Below are 18,328 nucleotides of genomic sequence, written 5' to 3' on the forward strand. Positions count from 1 at the left end.
TTTTGAAATTAAATGTGACTGAAAAGCCCGGTTAGTTCCTCCAAAAAATCTCATAGTTCCTAGGTGGCGCTGCAATCACGGCCCCACTTCTTAACACGGCAGTGTCACCCCCCCTGTATCCGCCATTTTGGTGTAAAAGTGTTTACACACTTTTCGTAAATAGAAGCAGAAGGAAATGAATGAGCTGTCAAAAGTAGTGATGATTCGGATTAATTTGTGAAAAGTGTTACTTTGGCAAATAAAAGTGATGATTATAATAAAAAGAGGAGATAGGGAAAAACTTGGTATTCATAAAATTTGTTATTTAATGTGTTAACCATGACTGACTCAATGAGTTCAGTCAAAGCCTTACATTACAGCGTTTCCATCTTCGTTAACAATCAAGTGTATTTTTGTAACAACAAATTCAAAGTTCTTGTTATACCAGTGGACACAATGACCTATCAGATGTTATCCATTTCCATCAAAGAAAAACATATTTAAGTTCTCATTGAGTCAGTCATGGTTAATAAATTAAATAACAAATTTTATGAATACCAAGTTTTTCCCTATCTCCTCTTTTTATTATAATCATCACTTTTATTTGCCAAAGTAACACTTTTCACAAATTAATCCGAATCATCACTACTTTTGACAGCTCATTCATTTCCTTCTGCTTCTATTTACGAAAAGTGTGTAAACACTTTTACACCAAAATGGCGGATACAGGGGGGGTGACACTGCCGTGTTAAGAAGTGGGGCCGTGATTGCAGCGCCACCTAGGAACTATGAGATTTTTTGGAGGAACTAACCGGGCTTTTCAGTCACATTTAATTTCAAAATTAAAGTTTAAAGGAAAATACTAAAAATAAATAATTACAATTATATAAAGGTTAAACAGTTTTTTATTATATAAAATAATTTGACAAAATAGATATGAAACAAACATAACAAGTTTAATATACTATTTATCATACATTATACCATAATTAAATAGTATAAAGGAAAAAATTATAAAATCATAAATTAACATACCTATACAAAACATAACGTATATATTATTAGGTGGATATTCACAATTTAAAGCAAAATTATAATACAAAACAAATCATGAGAGGTGCTTTAAATCATATAGAACCTATTAATAAATAAAAGTTTACACAATTAAAATTACACTTATCATATTAATATTAACATAATCGATCATAAGTATAAAAATATATATCTATAGATTTATATGAAGGTAAAAACAGTCTAAATCTTAATTTTATTCCTCTCGTATAAAATTATACAATAATCTTCTTCGTCTCATTCAAAAACCTTAAAATGATTCAGCTTTTGATTGAAATAATGAACATTTCTGTATTACTTACTAAATGACAAATATATGAAGTTAATTTTGTTTTAATTTTATTGAGACCATATATATATATATATATATATATATTAGACCGTCTCAAATTTTAAAATATTTTTTAATGTACCTTACATCCCACTTGCCTCATTTTTTAATTTTATCTTTAACATGATTTCCCCGCAACATAGAGATTTTACGTTTTTCTTCCTATAAATCACGGAACGACCATTTGATTTTTCCATAACATTGACACAGACAATTTTTATTTAAATAGGTTTTGGTATACAAAACAATTTTCTACAATGTATATTCTGTTGCAAATTGCTAGAAAGTTCAATTACACATTTTGTTAGAATATCTCGTTAGTCATTTTATTACTTTATTAATTCTCAGCAAAAAACAGCACAGTATATTCAATGTAGTGATTTTACATGACTTTTTGATACTTAAATTATTATAATTAAGAAATATCTAACCAAAGTTAAAATAAAAAGAGCTGATAATCTGTTTTTATTAAATATTCGTTTAGATTTTTCTTTATATAGTAATTTAAGCACGAAAATTATGTTAAAATACCACATTGAATATACTGTGCTATTTCATGCTAAAAAGGAAAAAATAATAAAATTACTAATGAGATGTTCTAAAGAAATATGTAATTAAACTATTTACTACTTTCGATTATTTTGGTTTTAAAGCAAATTGATGGAATATCTTTTCAAATAGGTTTTAAATTATATCACTTACATCCTACATTTACTAAAAACCTGATGAACTTCACTTTCATCCCTTCGCAGTGCAAGAGGGTCATTGATAATTTCTTCCAAATCCTCATAAGCTTGCGCTGATGGTAAATTTCAAGGTGGCACAGTGTTTTTCTTTAGCCTACAAACAGAAGAATCCATCATCACATCATTTTTATCAAATTGTTTATAAAATACTTTATATTTATTTAAACCATTCAAAGATAGATTTTACAAACCTGGTTTCTAATTTGTTTGACTCATTTTAGTCCAATTACATTCATTGAAATGAAGTGTTCTCGCTCCTTGCTTTTGTTTGATCATCCTGGCACAATGCATAAATAGTTTTAGGGCATTTTCTTAGACATCCTAGTTGATTTTGTCACGCCCATTGGTTCTAAATTCTGTATACAACAAGAAATAGAAATTAAATCATTTTTTAATATTTCGTTATGCTGAAATTAACCTAACACCTTCGATAACATTGAACTTTACTTACTTCAAAAAAAAGAAAATCAGGTTGAAGTTATTATTATATAATTGCCCTTGTAGCTCCTGACACTTAAAAACAACTTTCAAACATCTTTCAGTATTTAAAATTACTGTCGAAATAACTTTACTTTAAGAGTATTTTTATACACATTTACGGTAAAAGACTTTCAACTCTTTCAAGCAGCCAGAAATATGGCGGTCGGAAAATGGCGGGATATCGGCGTCGTCAAAGTAGCGACACCAGCGCCACCTAGGAACTCTGAGATTTTTTGAGGAACTATAACGCTGCCCCACTTCGCCTATGAGAGTGTCTCCCCCCTGGGCGGATAGGTCTCATTTTTTGTATCAAACTATTGGTAATGGCCATGAAAAATGCATAAGGAGATGCTACCGTAGAATAATTATGCTACGGTTGGCATCGCTGGTAAGCCCCTATGAGTGTGAAGTGGCTACTGACTGCGCCAGTCAAGAGGAGAAGGTAGGGGCTACTCACACTACTTTACGCCATATCCGTGTAATCAGCACATTCTGCTGAGCACTGCGGAGGAGCAGTGAATTTGACTGAAACCAGATCTTGCCTCTCTGTGTACCTTAACGGGATCCCTCACGCGTGCTTTACCGATAGTACAAGTCAATAAACAATTCGTTTAGTAAAAGTAAAAAGCGAAGCAAATTACAAAAACGGGCTTCTTTATGACAAGATGCCAATTCTAACGAGTCAATCGAGCTTAAAAAAACTCAAATCGGATGAAGAATAACGTTGTACCACTGTCCCGTGTTCTTGAAGTGGAAATAACCAAAAGTAACCTCTCTTTAAGAACGCAGCACAATGGTACAGAGTTATTTTTCAACTAATTTTGAGTGTTTTTAAGTTCGTTTGACTCGTTAGGACTGGCACATTGTCCAACAAACCCACGATTGTTCAATTTGCTTCGCATTTAAATTTTATTAAATGAATTGTTTATTGACTTGTATTGTCGATAAAGTAGGCGTGAGGGATCCCGTTAACTACCGGACCGAAAACGGCTGTTTCACGTCAGTATCACCCGCGCATGCGCATTAGTGTTTGATTTCACTTTCGGCACAAGGGAAAAAGACTTTTTTTCCTCCCAAGGGTCGAAAATGAAGCAAAACTCTAGTGCGCATGCGCGGCTGCGACTGGCGTGAAAACAGCCCTTTTTCGGCCCGGTAAACTACGCTGAAAAGAGCCACTTTCCATGCACGTGTGATGAAAATAAATATTAGTTATGTAACTTCTCATATATTAATAAAAGTAAAAGAAATTATAAAAGTTTTTTATAGATACGATAATAATTATAAAGGAAACGTATAATAATACTTTTTCATATTATTGCTAATATTTTTGAAGTAATATAAGAAATTCTTTTGTAGGTGTAAATTCGTTAGATTGATATATATATATAGCAGCCTACAAAAATAATTATACACGTTAAATATGAGCAATACAGTAAATATAGTGCAGAATAGTTTTTTTATAGTAATGCAATAAGGGATACTAGGCAGTAAAACATTGTCATAATTTGTTTTAATTCGTGTTTTTAATTTTTATCGAGCTAAATAATGTATATGTACAGCCTATAACATATATGATTATTTATCGGTATATTTTGTCATTTTTGTGGGGTAACTTTTTTCATATACGTATAGAGTTATATATTTTATTTGAATATCATTGTGTTGCAGGTATGCGACCGGCTTATAAGGAGAAAGAGAAAATTACGTATAATTTCTCCTTAACTAGTAGATTGCACAAATAATGAAAAAATCGGCCGGCCTAAGTAAATAAGGCAAATGCAAAAAATTTGATCTGCAAAGAGAAGCAGCGAGAAGGGAATGAAAGTGGTTTGCGAAGTACAAGAATTTTTGTAGAAACTGGTATATAGTTAGAGATAGGCATCAGGCACGCATAATAATTCATTTAAAGCGACGCTGCCCTATGCGACGTTGTACCTGTCAAGACGCCGCGACGCCACCGTTCGTCTTACCCTCTTCTTGAAAGCTCAACTCCATATAAACAACACACAACGCATTACTCAGTATACAAATTTCAGTAATATTGCTACAAATACGGTGTACTTAAAAAATTTGGAGAAACATCTAAATATCTTAAACTTTAAGTATTTCAGAAGAAAGCGTTAAGAACAAATATTTTTAATTATAATAAATAAGTTGACCTTGATTTGTTAAAAGGTTAGAATAAGTGGCGATCATAGCTATTTTTGTTTAATTGGGGAAGCCTGCTTTTTTATTGCAAGGTAAGCTGAGTCTAAATGTTACACGGGTAAAAATAAGTACCTACTGCTTTTACTATTGGTAGATGAATATTAATAACGTGACTAAACGCTTATAGTGTTAACTTACATATTATTCTAAATGCTCTTATCTCCCGTTTATATTTCCCTATGATACGTTTCTGTACTATTTTTTTTAAGCTTTACTTTCTACCCCTGTAACATTTAGCTCTCTGCTCCTGTTTCGATAATTTTTTTTTAATAGCAACTTTCAAAAACTTTTAGAAATTTAAGAGATTTTAACATAGTATTAAATTTAAATTACAAAATATTCAACACGTCTTTTGTACATTGTGTGTATGCTAAAGCAATCTGTTTGATTTGTATCATACATAATACATGTGTGTTATTTGACCATATATACATATTATTTTAAAATTAAATATTTCATAAATCTGTTGATTAGATGATATATTAATATATATAGTGTCTTACGGCTGTATGCCGTAATGATCCACGTTTAAGGGGGGAGCCTCGTTTAACCCTTTTCGGCCCAAATGACCACTTTTTTGGCACGTTTTTCAAGCTTGAAAATATTGATGAAAAAAAATGTTTGTAAATTAATTAACACATGTTTTCGATGTATTTTTTTGCGCTCTTTCCGATGATTTTATTCAAATTTGTGTACAAAATCATTTAAAAAAGTTATAAACTAATTTTTACCAAAAAACGCAAAATTTTCTGCGTTGTACTTTCTAAAATGAATATTTACTTAGAGAAAACTGTCTAGGGATGGATTTTCACACACATATATCGTGGCAGGAATGTCTAACCTTTCAGAATGTATTTTTTTTTTGCTAAAATTCAAGATGGCGGTCCCAAAATGGCGGCCGAAAAGCGAAATTTAATATTAAGGTTTCAAAAATTTTTAGGTTATAATACATCAACTTTACGAAAAATTGTTACAGAATAAAATATGTGTATAATTAACCTAAAAATGGGTCAGAATTTTTTCAGCATTTTCGGAGAAATTTTTAATTTATTTTTTATTCAAGTTATTAACAAAATCGCCGTTTTGAGTCATGAACGCCTCGAATCTTCGTGAAAATTAGTATATACTAGTTTTTGAGGCTGCTGATTATAAATCCGTGGTCAAAAAATTAAAATGGCGAATTTAACGTAGCCGATTTGGTAAAAATTAGTATATAACTTTTTTAAATGAATTTTTACACAAATTTGAATAAAATCATCGGATAGAGCGCAAAAAAATACATCGAAAACATGTGTTAATTAATTTACAAACATTTTTTTTCATCAATATTTTCAAGCTTGAAAAACGTGCCAAAAAAGTGGTCATTTGGGCCGAAAAGGGTTAATAAGTTTTTAAAATCGATTTTTTTTTATATATGGATAGGACATAGCCCAAAGATATTACCTTTAAAATATTACATTAAAATTCGACTGAGTACATATAGTTATAGAGATTTTTGTAGTTGTGCGTCATGCAATAATATTGCTTGCGGAGCGTATTGTTCCGCTAGAAATAATAGCTTTCATTATTTCTGTGTATGATCAAACCTTGTTTTCATACATTGTCTGAGACTATATTTCATATAAGTTTAGTAAAAATATTTGTTATAGTCAATAGTTATCGATCCTGTTATCATCCGTCAGCTGAGAGTCTCTTTCCTACTGGAAACTTTAAACGCGTTTTTCTCAAAACCACTTTTTCCGAATTGGCGTGACGCATAACTCGAAAAGTTTTCAACCGATTTAAAAAATTGTTTTTTGTTTTAAAGGTAATAAAATTCCCCTATAGATGAACCTTAAATTAAAAATATTTTACGAATCAGTATTTAATAATCTGTTTTAAAGATGAACAAAAAAATCGTCAAAATTAGACTTTATTTTTCACAGTTGATATATACTTATGTTTAAATTATCATTTTTTTTTCAATAAAACGAGGTTCATCCAGAGGGGGATTTTATTAGGATTGTAGTAAAAAAAGAAAAACATGAATTTTTGACTCAGGGAAACTACACGTCAAGCCGTTTGAGGATGTTTATGCGGAAGCTTTAACATTAAAGTTAAATAACTTATTTTGCAACTCAACTAAAGTAAAAAAAAAATATGATAATACTTTTGAGAATACATACAATTAACAGCAAAAAGAGTGATTCGATTATATAGTCCCTTACCCCGGAAAACAAATCCCAAAATCTGCTAATTTTTCGTGGTGTTAGATGAGGCTCACCCTTTAATAAATATAAGTTGTTGTGACGATTCGAGTGCGAATGTCAATAGTGCAGTTGAGCCCGAGCTTTTGCGTCATAGGAAAACATAAAATTATAAAATATCTAAACTATGACAACGGTAATATAGGAAAGGACCATGCGATGTGTCACATGCCAGTAGCTAAGGCAAGACATCTGTCTAATTTGATTAACTATCAGTTGCTGCTACAGCGTTGTATAGTATACATATGTCCCTTGATTTTTCAAATGCATTTTAATTTGCAGCCTTTTTCCCTCAGGCCTAGAAAATATTAACATGTAACACTCGTCAGAAAAATGTTGCATTATTGCAATATAAAGTTTACACAAAAAATCTCTTTTAGTCAATAACACAGATTATGGTTCTCCATGGGTACCTATATTTATGTATTTTCCTTTTTTCGTTATGATTTTAATAAACAATATAAGAAAAGATATAATTTACATTTTTGCTCTCCTTTTATTGTTATTAATTCGTTGAAATTAGTGACAAAGCAGGCAAGGACAAATAAGAGGTAAGTAATGAAATAGCAGATGGGAAATATTTTTTATAGTTATAATATTGTGCAGTTGGTTATCAATTCTAAATAGGTACATAAAAAGTCGAATGCGAATTTTTCACCTTTTCAGATGTCATTTTAATATCGAGAATCTGCCGAATGACATAGAATATTTCACTCGTGTGTTTCTCACATGTTCTTTCTTCCTTCTTCTTCGCGACATTCGTGCATCAGTATTTACGGAGAAAAAACATGTTAACACCGAAAGCTTTATATATAGTAGGAAGAAGATTAATCGCACTAATGAAAATTGTCATCAAAAATACGTGTCTGGAATAATACGAGCTCCTTTCGTGGAAATCCGTAGAAAAATTGTCGACCAACGCAGTTAATTCTTAAACAGACCCATTGTTCATCATATCTCTATAAACATACACTAATAAGTGTATATTCTGAGAATACCAACTTACGTTTCGTTGAAAATTTTTTACAAGCGGATGGAAAGAGGTGGAGAGAGGGGTGGGATTTTCTCTTGTGCAGAAGCGCGGCACCCGACACCCGGCACTCGGCAGGGCAACCGGCGTCCGGGCCCCGCAGGAGGACCCCGGCAGATATAATGTACAAAGTAGTCAGCTCTCAGCGCTGTGTAATGGGATCTTTGCCGCTAAATATAAGAGAAAAAAAGTGAAACTTCATCTGTACTATATACGAGAATAGTTATCAATGTCATTGATAATTTAAACCATCTACCTAACTTTAGCGCCTGTCGTTTTTTCTCTCAATTCGTTAGATCATTCTCTTTGTTCTTTCTTCTTTTTATTCCAAAGTTTATATTGAATTAATTAGAGAAAATTTTTTATTTTCTTCCGCTCAATTTTGTTAGCCCTTGAATTATATATATATATATATATATATATTAACCTATGAAATGTAGAGAGGATACTGAAAGAGAGATTACATATACATATATATTTGTATATATAATATCTATTTAAAGTTTCACATAGCAAAATGATCGAGAATGAACGCTATTAGTTTGAAATAATATTCCTCTGGTAAATAATTGATTTGGAAAAACAGGAATGTGCGGGGATAAAAGTATGCCACCTTTTGATTTGGTTAAAGAAGGACGCGATGTGCAAATTACAGTAAACCGTTTGAAAACCAATGAGCGACTAATGAAGGTGGAGCCTGCCGAGAAATCTCCACCTACTCTTAAAACGCTCTATTTCTCTTTTGCGATGCACCGTACCGCTCAAGAGTTAGGAGGGAATATCGTGAGTAGAAGAATGGGAAGGGGCAAAGGAAAAGAGACGGAGGAAGAAGGATGATGCAGAAGAGAAGAAAGCGAAGAGCTTTTAAGTATACATCCTAAGTCGCCAAGTCAGTTGGCAGTTGGCATACCGTCGGCCAAAGTCAAATGATGTTTTTCCTGAAACTACTCTCTCTCCCTCTCTCCATCTAATTTCCAAAATCGCGCGTTTCATGTTCAATGTTAAAAAAAAAAGAAAAGAAAAAACACGATTGTCGTAATATTTTTGGCCCAAGTAAACCGTAATACTACTTCACTGCTATTACTAGTATTTTTGTCTTGCTGAATTTGTGTGTACAATCGACAAGGCTTTGCACAAGGTGAAAGTCAATGAACCAAGTGACACAAAACTAGTGAAATATTTGTATCTATCTCTTTCATGATTATAGGAAAAGCAATGTGATTGGTAAAAGCATTTCAACACGGAGCAATAATAATAATTGGATTTTCTGGCGAGAACGTAATGCGGGTAAATATGATTTATTTCTTTACGAAAATATCTTTATTCACTCGGGAATTTACGAAACTCGATCAAGCGGTTCACTGAGGGAAGACGTTCAATATCTTCTAAATATATATGTATATAAAAGGATGTAAAAGTAATTTTGATTGCACGCATTAACAACAGATTTATTTGCCGCAATTTATGTCGAGATTTAACGATATCGTATTATAATTATTATAGAACGCCGTTTCTCTCTGATTTTCTTTCTCTGCCAAAGTATGACTTGCAATGAGAAAATGAATTAAATTTCGTCTAGTGAGGATTTCATATGTAGTAAAGTGATCGGATGTAGAGTAAAGAGGCAAAATCCAGGTGGAAATAAGTGTGTGTGTGTGTGTGTGTGTGTGTTAAACGAACAAGAGGGTGTGCAAAGTGTATAAAATTATAGCTTGTTGATGAAAGAAGCGCGTGGCAGGCTTTAATCGATTATAAAAATTATTCAATTTGTTGACTAGTAAATTTGGGGCCGTAAATATTTTCATTAATTTATTCTATGATGTATAAGAATCATATACAGAAATGATAATTTTTTAGTGGTTAAAGTGTTAGAGCGAGCGTTTAAATCGTCAGGTTCGGAGGGATATACCAAACTATAAGTATAAGGGCGTGAAATAAGAGGCCGTGCAATTTGACACAACTTGTGCAAAAGATTTCATCTCCCTTGGATAGCATACAGGTTTATATTTTATACATTGTAAAAATGTTTGATAGCACGCGATGTTAAAGGAACATGTTCGGCATGTCCTGCGCGTATCCACTGTACGTGTTGATCGATATCTTCGGAACGTTCTAAGGATGTCCCTGGGGATATTTCTGCCATTGGGGAACATTGATGAAAAGCATCGAATGTTCAATTATAAATATTGTCGCAATAATTTTTCAGCACATTACTGCTATTCAAGTTATTGATTACTCATATAATTTTTTATAAAGCAACCAATGGTGGTGAACTTTTAACGTGTCATTAGGGGCTTTAATCTATATATACATATATATATATATATATTTGATGTTTCATATATTTTACACAAGGGGGGCTCTAGCCCCAGAGCACCCATGCACTGATTCACCACCACTGAAATCAACTGTTTCAATCATGACCCTTTCACTTACAAGATAATTGTATGAAGTTTGGGGGAAGAAAAATATATACATATATGTATGTAGTTACTTTTTTAAAACGATTAACAAAAACTGGAAATTAAGACAACTTACCGTTTTACTTAACAAAATATTCATGTATTCTACATTTGTAAAGACCTGAGAGGGTTTATAATCACTTCATATTTTGATGTAATTGTTGTAAAAATTTGCATGACTTACTCGTTTGGATATATAGACGGTGAAAATGAAAGGGTTAAAACGACAAGTAAGTTTTCCTTCTAATTTTATGCGCGATCTCCTTCCTTTATCACTATTTATATGTTTAGTTGTTTATGTGTGTTTGTATAAGTAAAAAATATAATAAAGCGCGAGCACTGTGGAGCTTGTGGAGGTTTCATCGCAACAAGTGTAATAAATTTAATCGATTTTTTAATCTCGGAAATACTCCTATTTTTCTCCTTTAGTACATGTACATATACATAGGGTTTTTAAAATTTATGTGTGCGCTCTCCTATTATCAGGGTATATATGTAATAGTAAAAAAATAATTATGCAGTGTAAGAATTTCGTATAAAGTGGTGCGCTTTAGCGCGATCCCTCATAATCGAAGCATTTTTGGCCAGAAATTTTTCATCGACCCTATATCCTGCGAAGCGCGAAAGCAAATAAATAATAAAAAACGGCTGCGTTGTGTGTGTGTGTGTGTGATTAAAGCCGTGCGCGCGGTCGGTTGGTTCGAACAATCTATAATTAACTAAGAGACGGTTTGGCTTCGTTATATTGGCAGAGTATTATTACTTTGATAAAAACTTTTTGTCCGTATCTAATAAACGAACGATCGAGATTAATTTCAAGAGCGGAAATTTAATCGGAGCGAGAATAGAAAACGGAAGGAGCGCTTAATAATTGATCGTCTTATTTCAATTGCAGCAATTTAGAGAGACACTTGCTAATTAAGCGTCGGCTAATTTGACGCTTACGAGATTGGGATGGCCAACAATTGAATGAGGAAGGGATGATCGATGCTCGGATTTAGCCGAAGGCACAATGTTGAGCAGGAACGCTGATCAAAATGGCGAGAATGGCTCGGTAGTCGCGCAACTCACCAATTCTCATGCTCCTCAAGATTTCACCGTTTCCCGCCTCTTGTCTTCTACTCCTACAGACACTTTGGGTAAAACGACAATAACCTTCACATTTACGTGTACATATATATATATATATATATATATATATATATATCGATCCTTGAAATTACACGAGATAATATGCTTGTATATAAGCTGGGTGTTACAGTACACTCAGGGTTTTCGAAAATATCTTACTCGATCGCTGCATGCTAGACTAGTTCTCAATGTGCTCTCTTCATCATTAAAAATTTTACTAGCGCGAACGGGCGCTTTAAGAAATTTAATAACTAAAAGTTACATATTTTGGTGCCAGGATAGTGGTAGAGAAAAGGAGCGATAGTATATATATATATATATATATATATATATATATATATATATAGATATATGTCAATACTGCATCAAGAAAGTGCCATATTACAGGGTATATTGTAACACCCTGATAGAAATATATTATATTGCAGTGTATAATGTGTGAAATCTGGAAATTTGTCAATTCTTCATAGTTTGACATACGATGGAATGATTTAGCGGTAAATCTGTGGTAGGTTTTACGATATATCTCCAGTCACGCTAGTCACGCTGCTCGCATTATGCCGCTTTGATGAACCTTCGAGTACAGAGGACTCATTCAAGACTGACCTGACCGTCGGGATTGTGCCATTGCCATGCCATGCTTCTTCCTTCCTTCCTCTCTCTCTCTCTCTCTCTCTCTCTCTCTCTCGTTTTTTTATCATTTTTTTCACGCAGAACCTCGCTCTATCTTCGGCGGCATCTCTTTTCAGACACTGTATATATATAGCCTGCACACATTTTCCTCAATGATTTCGCATTCATCCTATCTATCGATGTCCCCCCCCCCTCCCTTTCTCTTCTGCCTCGTGCAGGACCCATTTCGCATGCATACAATATCCAAGATCCGAAGCTGCGTATACATGCTTCGTACAGCAGAGCCGCCGTTTCTCTAATTCGTCGTATCCCAAGTCACTGTTCCCGATTCCGTCCCTGGGATATATAATTAATTTGATATGTTATTGAATTACGGAGTCGGATGAGCTCTTTAGCATGCATATATGTTAATTATTATAATTGCAACAACTTTCCACAATTGATATATATTTATTTTAAGATTGACGAAAGGTCATGGAAGTTCCTTATCATTTTTATATAATTGTATTTATTTATGTGAGTATATATAGGTACTATATATTAATAGTTTAATTACGCGCGTGTGATTTTATAATGGAATGTTTTTTTTAACCGTGATTGCAATTGGTCCGGTATATTAGCCGATTGAAAATCGTATAAGGGAATTAAGGACTTACTATGTGTATGTATTTGTGTACCTGAATTAGCGAAAATTTCGTTTCACTCGCAGAATGCAACGAAGGTGCTTCAACGGCGGGAAGCAGGAGACCTAGAAGGAGCAGAACGACGTTCTCGGCGCAACAGTTGGCTGCGTTAGAGAGGGTTTTCGAGAGAACCCACTATCCTGATGCCTTTGTCCGGGAAGAACTGGCTACTCGGGTATCTCTCTCCGAGGCTAGGGTGCAGGTAAAATTATTGCTTCATCTCGACCAACCATTAAACGTATCTATGTGCCGACGGTTACACACATTGCACACACACACATATATATATATATAAGGAGATGTGTAAATTTAGATTTTTCGGGATGCGAGCGAGAAAGATTTGGAACGATGGAACCCTCCCTCCTCTGCAGGCATTGTACGTCGTGGTGGATCGAAGTATAAGCGAGGACGTGGAGAGGAATGGTAAAAGTATAGCGCGTGGACAGTTGGGCAGAAAATCGAAGGAGACAGGTTGTCAGAGAGAGGAGCTATGATTAGCCTGGCGGGATCGTTGCGTGTACCAAAAGCCCAGAGGGGGGCACCGGGCAGCATCTGCTCTTGGCATAGAGCATGGCATATCCAGCACGTGTGCATGCACGTATGTACGCATGCACGATTCGTCGCTGTCGCCGTCGTTCTTTGCAGTATTTCTACTTCCTTCTCCTCCTCCCCTTCCCCCTCCTCCTCCAACTCGATTTATCCTAACCTAAAACTCTGTCACTCCAACTCCTCCCAAGCGAAGATTTTAGGTGCAGTGCGAACTGTGCAGAGTAAGTCGGTGCCGCAAGACCGCACTAGCCGCGCGCGACTCACCCTATATACGCATGCACGCCTGCCAGGAGCCGTCACGCCGTCCCGTAGTCGTTACCATCACCGTCACTGTCACAGCCACAGTCACCCATCTCTCCTCTATTTGCCTTCCGCGGAGCAGTGCAGCCCTCTTCGTTTCCCCATCATCCACCTAGAGCCAATCCTCCTGTACTGTAGAGCTATGTACCAACTACTTCCGGCTACCCCCCCCCCCCCTCCCCTCCCCCACTCCCCCTATAATTCTCTCTATCTATATCCAACGTATGTAGACAGCATACAATTCTTTCTCAACTAATCCACTTTTTTACCAACGCAGTTTAAGAATCAGAGCTTGGCAGCCCTCGTGCGTCAATCGGAATTAACGATTCCAATGATGATTTAGCAGTGGAGGACCCTCACCGATATTTTAGCCTACTTCTTCTCTTCCTATATCTTATATTATATATTGTCGGTAAATAAACGCTTCGAAATTAGTCTTCGTGGCCCGTCTAAGCTAACTATACTCTAGAAAATTCTCTACAATTTTAGTTTAAGTTGTTCTTTTCTTCATCCCTAATCATTCACGCGCGCGGCTGTTCAGCTCTGCCTTAGGACGGTACAGCGAGGCCCTTTTTCCCAATTATTACATGATAGAGAGCAAAATATATCGTCTATAATTTTTTTTATAAAAAGTAGAATAGCGTTATTCGCGTGATGAAATTTTTTGTCGACCATACATATACCCGCTTGGTAAACCGAATTACCCCAGAAAAAGCAAAAAAACTATACTTTTCTTTTGATCAATTTCGTCCGTAGGTATGGTTTCAAAATCGTCGTGCAAAATTTCGAAGAAACGAGAGGAACTCTGCTATGAATCGAGGAGTCCCAATTACAAGAGAAATGGAGACCACGCTACCCTTAAGGCCAATCAGAGTGATGCACGCTAATGATAATAATTCGGAGTCTGTACAACCGGCGCAGATTACTACCCAGTACGCTTACAACGATTATTGGAGATCAGCACAGCATTACGCGAACATACAGACCACTACTAGCTGCCATGGATTCGTCAATGGCAATATAAGTAATATGGCTATTCCTTCTTATCATCAAGCGGACGTTCACAGCAGCTTGGAAGAATCAACGATAACGAGTTTAAATACCCTTAGATTAAGAACACATCCTTATGGCGCTACCTATTCGGCTATGCATGCCAGTATGTAACGCCGAAAACCCAACGTTTTGTGCAATTTACCAAAAACTTAATGTCACTCCGAATTATCGACAGTCATCTCTCTATAAACTCGAATGTTTACGTAGTTTATTATACTGCACTCGAGTCAGTTTACACCAAATCGCCTACTTTTTATCTTCTTTTTTTTTCTCGATAAATTTAATACAATTTAAACGCAATTCTTTTATATATATGCATATGGGTGTTCCACTTAAAGTGACCCACAGCATAGATGAGCATAGATATAAAAACACGCGTATCTTTTTAACTATAAGAGATATTCAATTTTTGCATATAACTTTTTTCAAAGCAAATAACAAGAGGCTCAGAAAAGGTCCTACGCAAAAATTGAATAGTTAAAAAGATACGCGTGTTTTTGTATCTATGCTCATCTATGCTGTGGGTCACTTTAAGTGGAACACCCGTATATACACAAGCACTTAGGTAAACTTGTTGTAACAGAAAAAGTTTAAGCAATATTTAAAAAAAAAAACTCTGTAGATAGTCAATGATAAAAGCAGGGTAACGATGAATTACGCTTCTTGTTAATCGAAACATAAAGTAATAACGAGAAAACGAAGCGATCAACGAGCTTTGTCAAAATTGAACAACTAAATAGCATACAGAGTGCTCAACGTATCTTGTTTATCCTAAATAATTCTTAACCTTATGGAATATATTTTATATTTAACTTTGAATAACCAAAGTGAGCAAACACGCGCGCACTTTTAGTTAAAAAGATTGTAAATTAATTGCATACGCAACCAAATAACTTATTTCCTATAACAACAAATTTTGTGCAATCCATATACTCTTTGTAAGTTATTTAGGACAAACATGCACGTTTATGTGGACTACGTACTATGTACGTTGTACACTGCTAAGGTGTTTGTCTAACTGCGGCATACAAGAGATTTCGTGTTATTTAACCACCTCCACTCAATTATTACCTCGTATCTCATTTCATTTAGAACGAGACACAGTGAGCGAGATTATTTGAGAAAATAATTACATTTATAATGTGACAGAGTGAGAGTGATTGAAGTAATAAGAAAGTAACTGAAAATTGAATGATGATATACTGCAGGAGGAATTTCTTCTGTCGAAACACATTAAAATATCTTAAAGTGAGTATTTCAGAGGAAATATGTTCGATTCTAGTAGAGCACACAACAATCCTACTAATTTGATTTTGAAAGGTCATTTCCAGGCTACTCGTAATCTAGATCTTTGAACTTTTCAATGACGTTACTTATTTCATATTGCCCACTCTTGGCACTTTTGTAGTTGCATTAGCTTATCGCGAGGCCTTACTAAAATACTGCACATGCATTTGTCATTTCATCTACTCGTTTTTCAAATCTTTTCTCTAAAAAAATTAGAAGCAGTGGAAGCCAGTGGAAGCTGTTGAGTGATTATACGTGTGTATACGTGTGTATACGTGCATAACGTTTCCATAAACCACGCAGCTATAATGAGTTGAACTGAGTTGAACCCACGTTTTTATGGTATTTCACATTAAAGTGTCTATAGGGAACGACCGAGGGTGAGTTTCGAGTTTCACCAGTAAGGTCTAACTTAGAGTGATATAATTCACGTCACAGGAACTATATCATTTTAAGATAGAATTTTTGCCTGCCGACTTAAAGTGGTATAGTTCCTGTGACGTGAATTATATCACTCTAAGTTAGACCTTACTGGTGAAACTCACCCTGAATGAAACGATAAATTGATGCAATGCTCTGACAAACTGTTTGACGTTTGCTCTAAAAGTATGCAAAAAAAAAATGGGAAAGAATCAAAAGGGGCTTCCAATAAAAATACTCTCAAGATGACACATAATTTAGCTTTCAAGGTCAAACCAATGATATCTTTGTACATCTCGATAAATTCATTCGTTAACACGCCGGCTAACTTGTCTCGCTGTATATACTTTCTAGGCAAAATCGATATGTTACAATAATATAGCACAAAGGTAACCATTCAATCTATGTGATTTAATCTCCTACAGTATATATATTATTGTTTCGAGTCAAAAGGTATATTCCCGAATTACGCATATGCGCGCACATAAAACGCTTAAATCCTATAACAAATATGACAGGAACCGTACTTTCTATGGGCGCATGTAGGCGTAATTTCCGAAGTCAGACAAACATTTTTCGTCTGAAAATATTTTCATTTAAATACTTTTCGAGATATTTCCACGTTTCAACATAAAAAATATTCATTTCTACAATAACTGTGTAATTTTTTTAGTGAAATAACACAATTTCATATGTCGCTATTGTATCTCCGCCCCCTTTCGTTCTGACATATCTGAATATGATAAGATTATGTAAACATTTTTTCTATTTTTTTGTAACATACACACTGCCGGTCAAAATTTTAAGACCACTTGAGAAATTTGGTTCGAAATCAGTCACTTCTTTAAACGCGCATAACTTCGTAATGAGGAAGGATACAATAAAATTCAAAAAACCGTTGAAAAGCTAATAAAATTCTACATATAGTGGAATTAACTCAATGCACGGAAAACGTGTATTTATGGAATTACAATTAAATAAAAATGCTGCTAAATTAAAAATTTTTATTTTTTCGTTACTTCAATATAACTTGTTGTAGCACTTGCAATAATTATGGTAATTATGTGAAACTTTGGTGACATAAAATTCAAAGTTTCAGCTATAATTTGAACCATCAAACGTCACGATATTCATTGTATTTCCTTATTTTCATAACTTTTTTCTGAGTAAGGTCGAGAACAATTTTTGACCAAAAAACAACTCCCCAAGCATTTGAAACAATTTCAGATTGAAGAATCCGTCGGTATTAAACGACCTATTCTACTTGTTTCATGTTGCACTTTTATTCAGTTAAAAGGAATATGATAATTGTAAATCTTAGAATTAATAAAATAGATTTGATTAATCATTACTCTACTTTTGTTGATTTAATTTAAAAATTAATGGTGTTTTATGTTAATTGAATAAAAGTGCAATATGAAACAAGTAGAATAGGTCGTTTATTACCAACGGATTCTTCAGTCTGAAATTGTTTCAAATGCTTGGACAGTTGTTTTTTGGTCAAAAATTTTTCTCGGCATTACTCTGAAAAAAGTTATGAAAATAAGGAAATACAATGAATATCGTGACGTTTGATGGTTCAAATTATAGCTGAAACTTTGAACTTTATGTCACCAAAGTTTCACATAATTACCATAATTATTGCAAGTGCTACAACAAGTTATATTGAAGTAACGAAAAAATAAAAATTTTTAATTTAGCAGCATTTTTATTTAATTG

At 34.2% G+C, this 18,328-nt stretch overlaps 1 protein-coding gene and 1 long non-coding RNA gene across 2 annotated transcripts; one reads left to right on the plus strand and one right to left on the minus strand.

Moving 5' to 3' along the window:
* Positions 1-1,107: 1,107 nt before the first annotated feature.
* Positions 1,108-2,791, minus strand: LOC136774256 (uncharacterized). The gene is made up of 3 exons (XR_010822763.1): positions 2,579-2,791; positions 2,319-2,483; positions 1,108-2,221 (listed from the first exon to the last, which is right to left on the minus strand). It is a non-coding gene; the product is annotated as an uncharacterized lncRNA (long non-coding RNA).
* A 6,217-nt stretch (positions 2,792-9,008) lies between these two features.
* On the plus strand, positions 9,009-17,396 carry LOC136774187 (paired mesoderm homeobox protein 2-like). Its single transcript, XM_066728334.1, has 5 exons — positions 9,009-9,229; positions 9,299-9,378; positions 11,449-11,692; positions 13,027-13,202; positions 14,606-17,396. The coding sequence occupies exons 3-5, from the start codon at positions 11,566-11,568 to the stop codon at positions 15,011-15,013; spliced, it is 711 nt and encodes a 236-aa protein (XP_066584431.1). The 5' UTR covers positions 9,009-9,229; positions 9,299-9,378; positions 11,449-11,565; the 3' UTR covers positions 15,014-17,396.
* Positions 17,397-18,328: the final 932 nt, after the last annotated feature.

This window comes from Prorops nasuta, unplaced genomic scaffold (genome assembly GCF_024137725.1).
Source record: "Prorops nasuta isolate Cenicafe-Biocafe unplaced genomic scaffold, Cenicafe_Pnas_1.2 PNAS00006, whole genome shotgun sequence".
Classification (NCBI taxonomy): Eukaryota; Metazoa; Arthropoda; class Insecta; order Hymenoptera; family Bethylidae; genus Prorops; species Prorops nasuta.

Coding starts and splice junctions, on each gene's coding strand:
- LOC136774187 (XM_066728334.1), top strand. CDS start 11,566: ATGTTGAGCAGGAACGCTGATCAAAATGGCGAGAATGGCTCGGTAGTC. Junction 11,693..13,026: donor TACTCCTACAGACACTTTGG/GTAAAACGACAA, acceptor TTTCACTCGCAG/AATGCAACGAAGGTGCTTCA. Junction 13,203..14,605: donor TCTCCGAGGCTAGGGTGCAG/GTAAAATTATTG, acceptor TTTCGTCCGTAG/GTATGGTTTCAAAATCGTCG.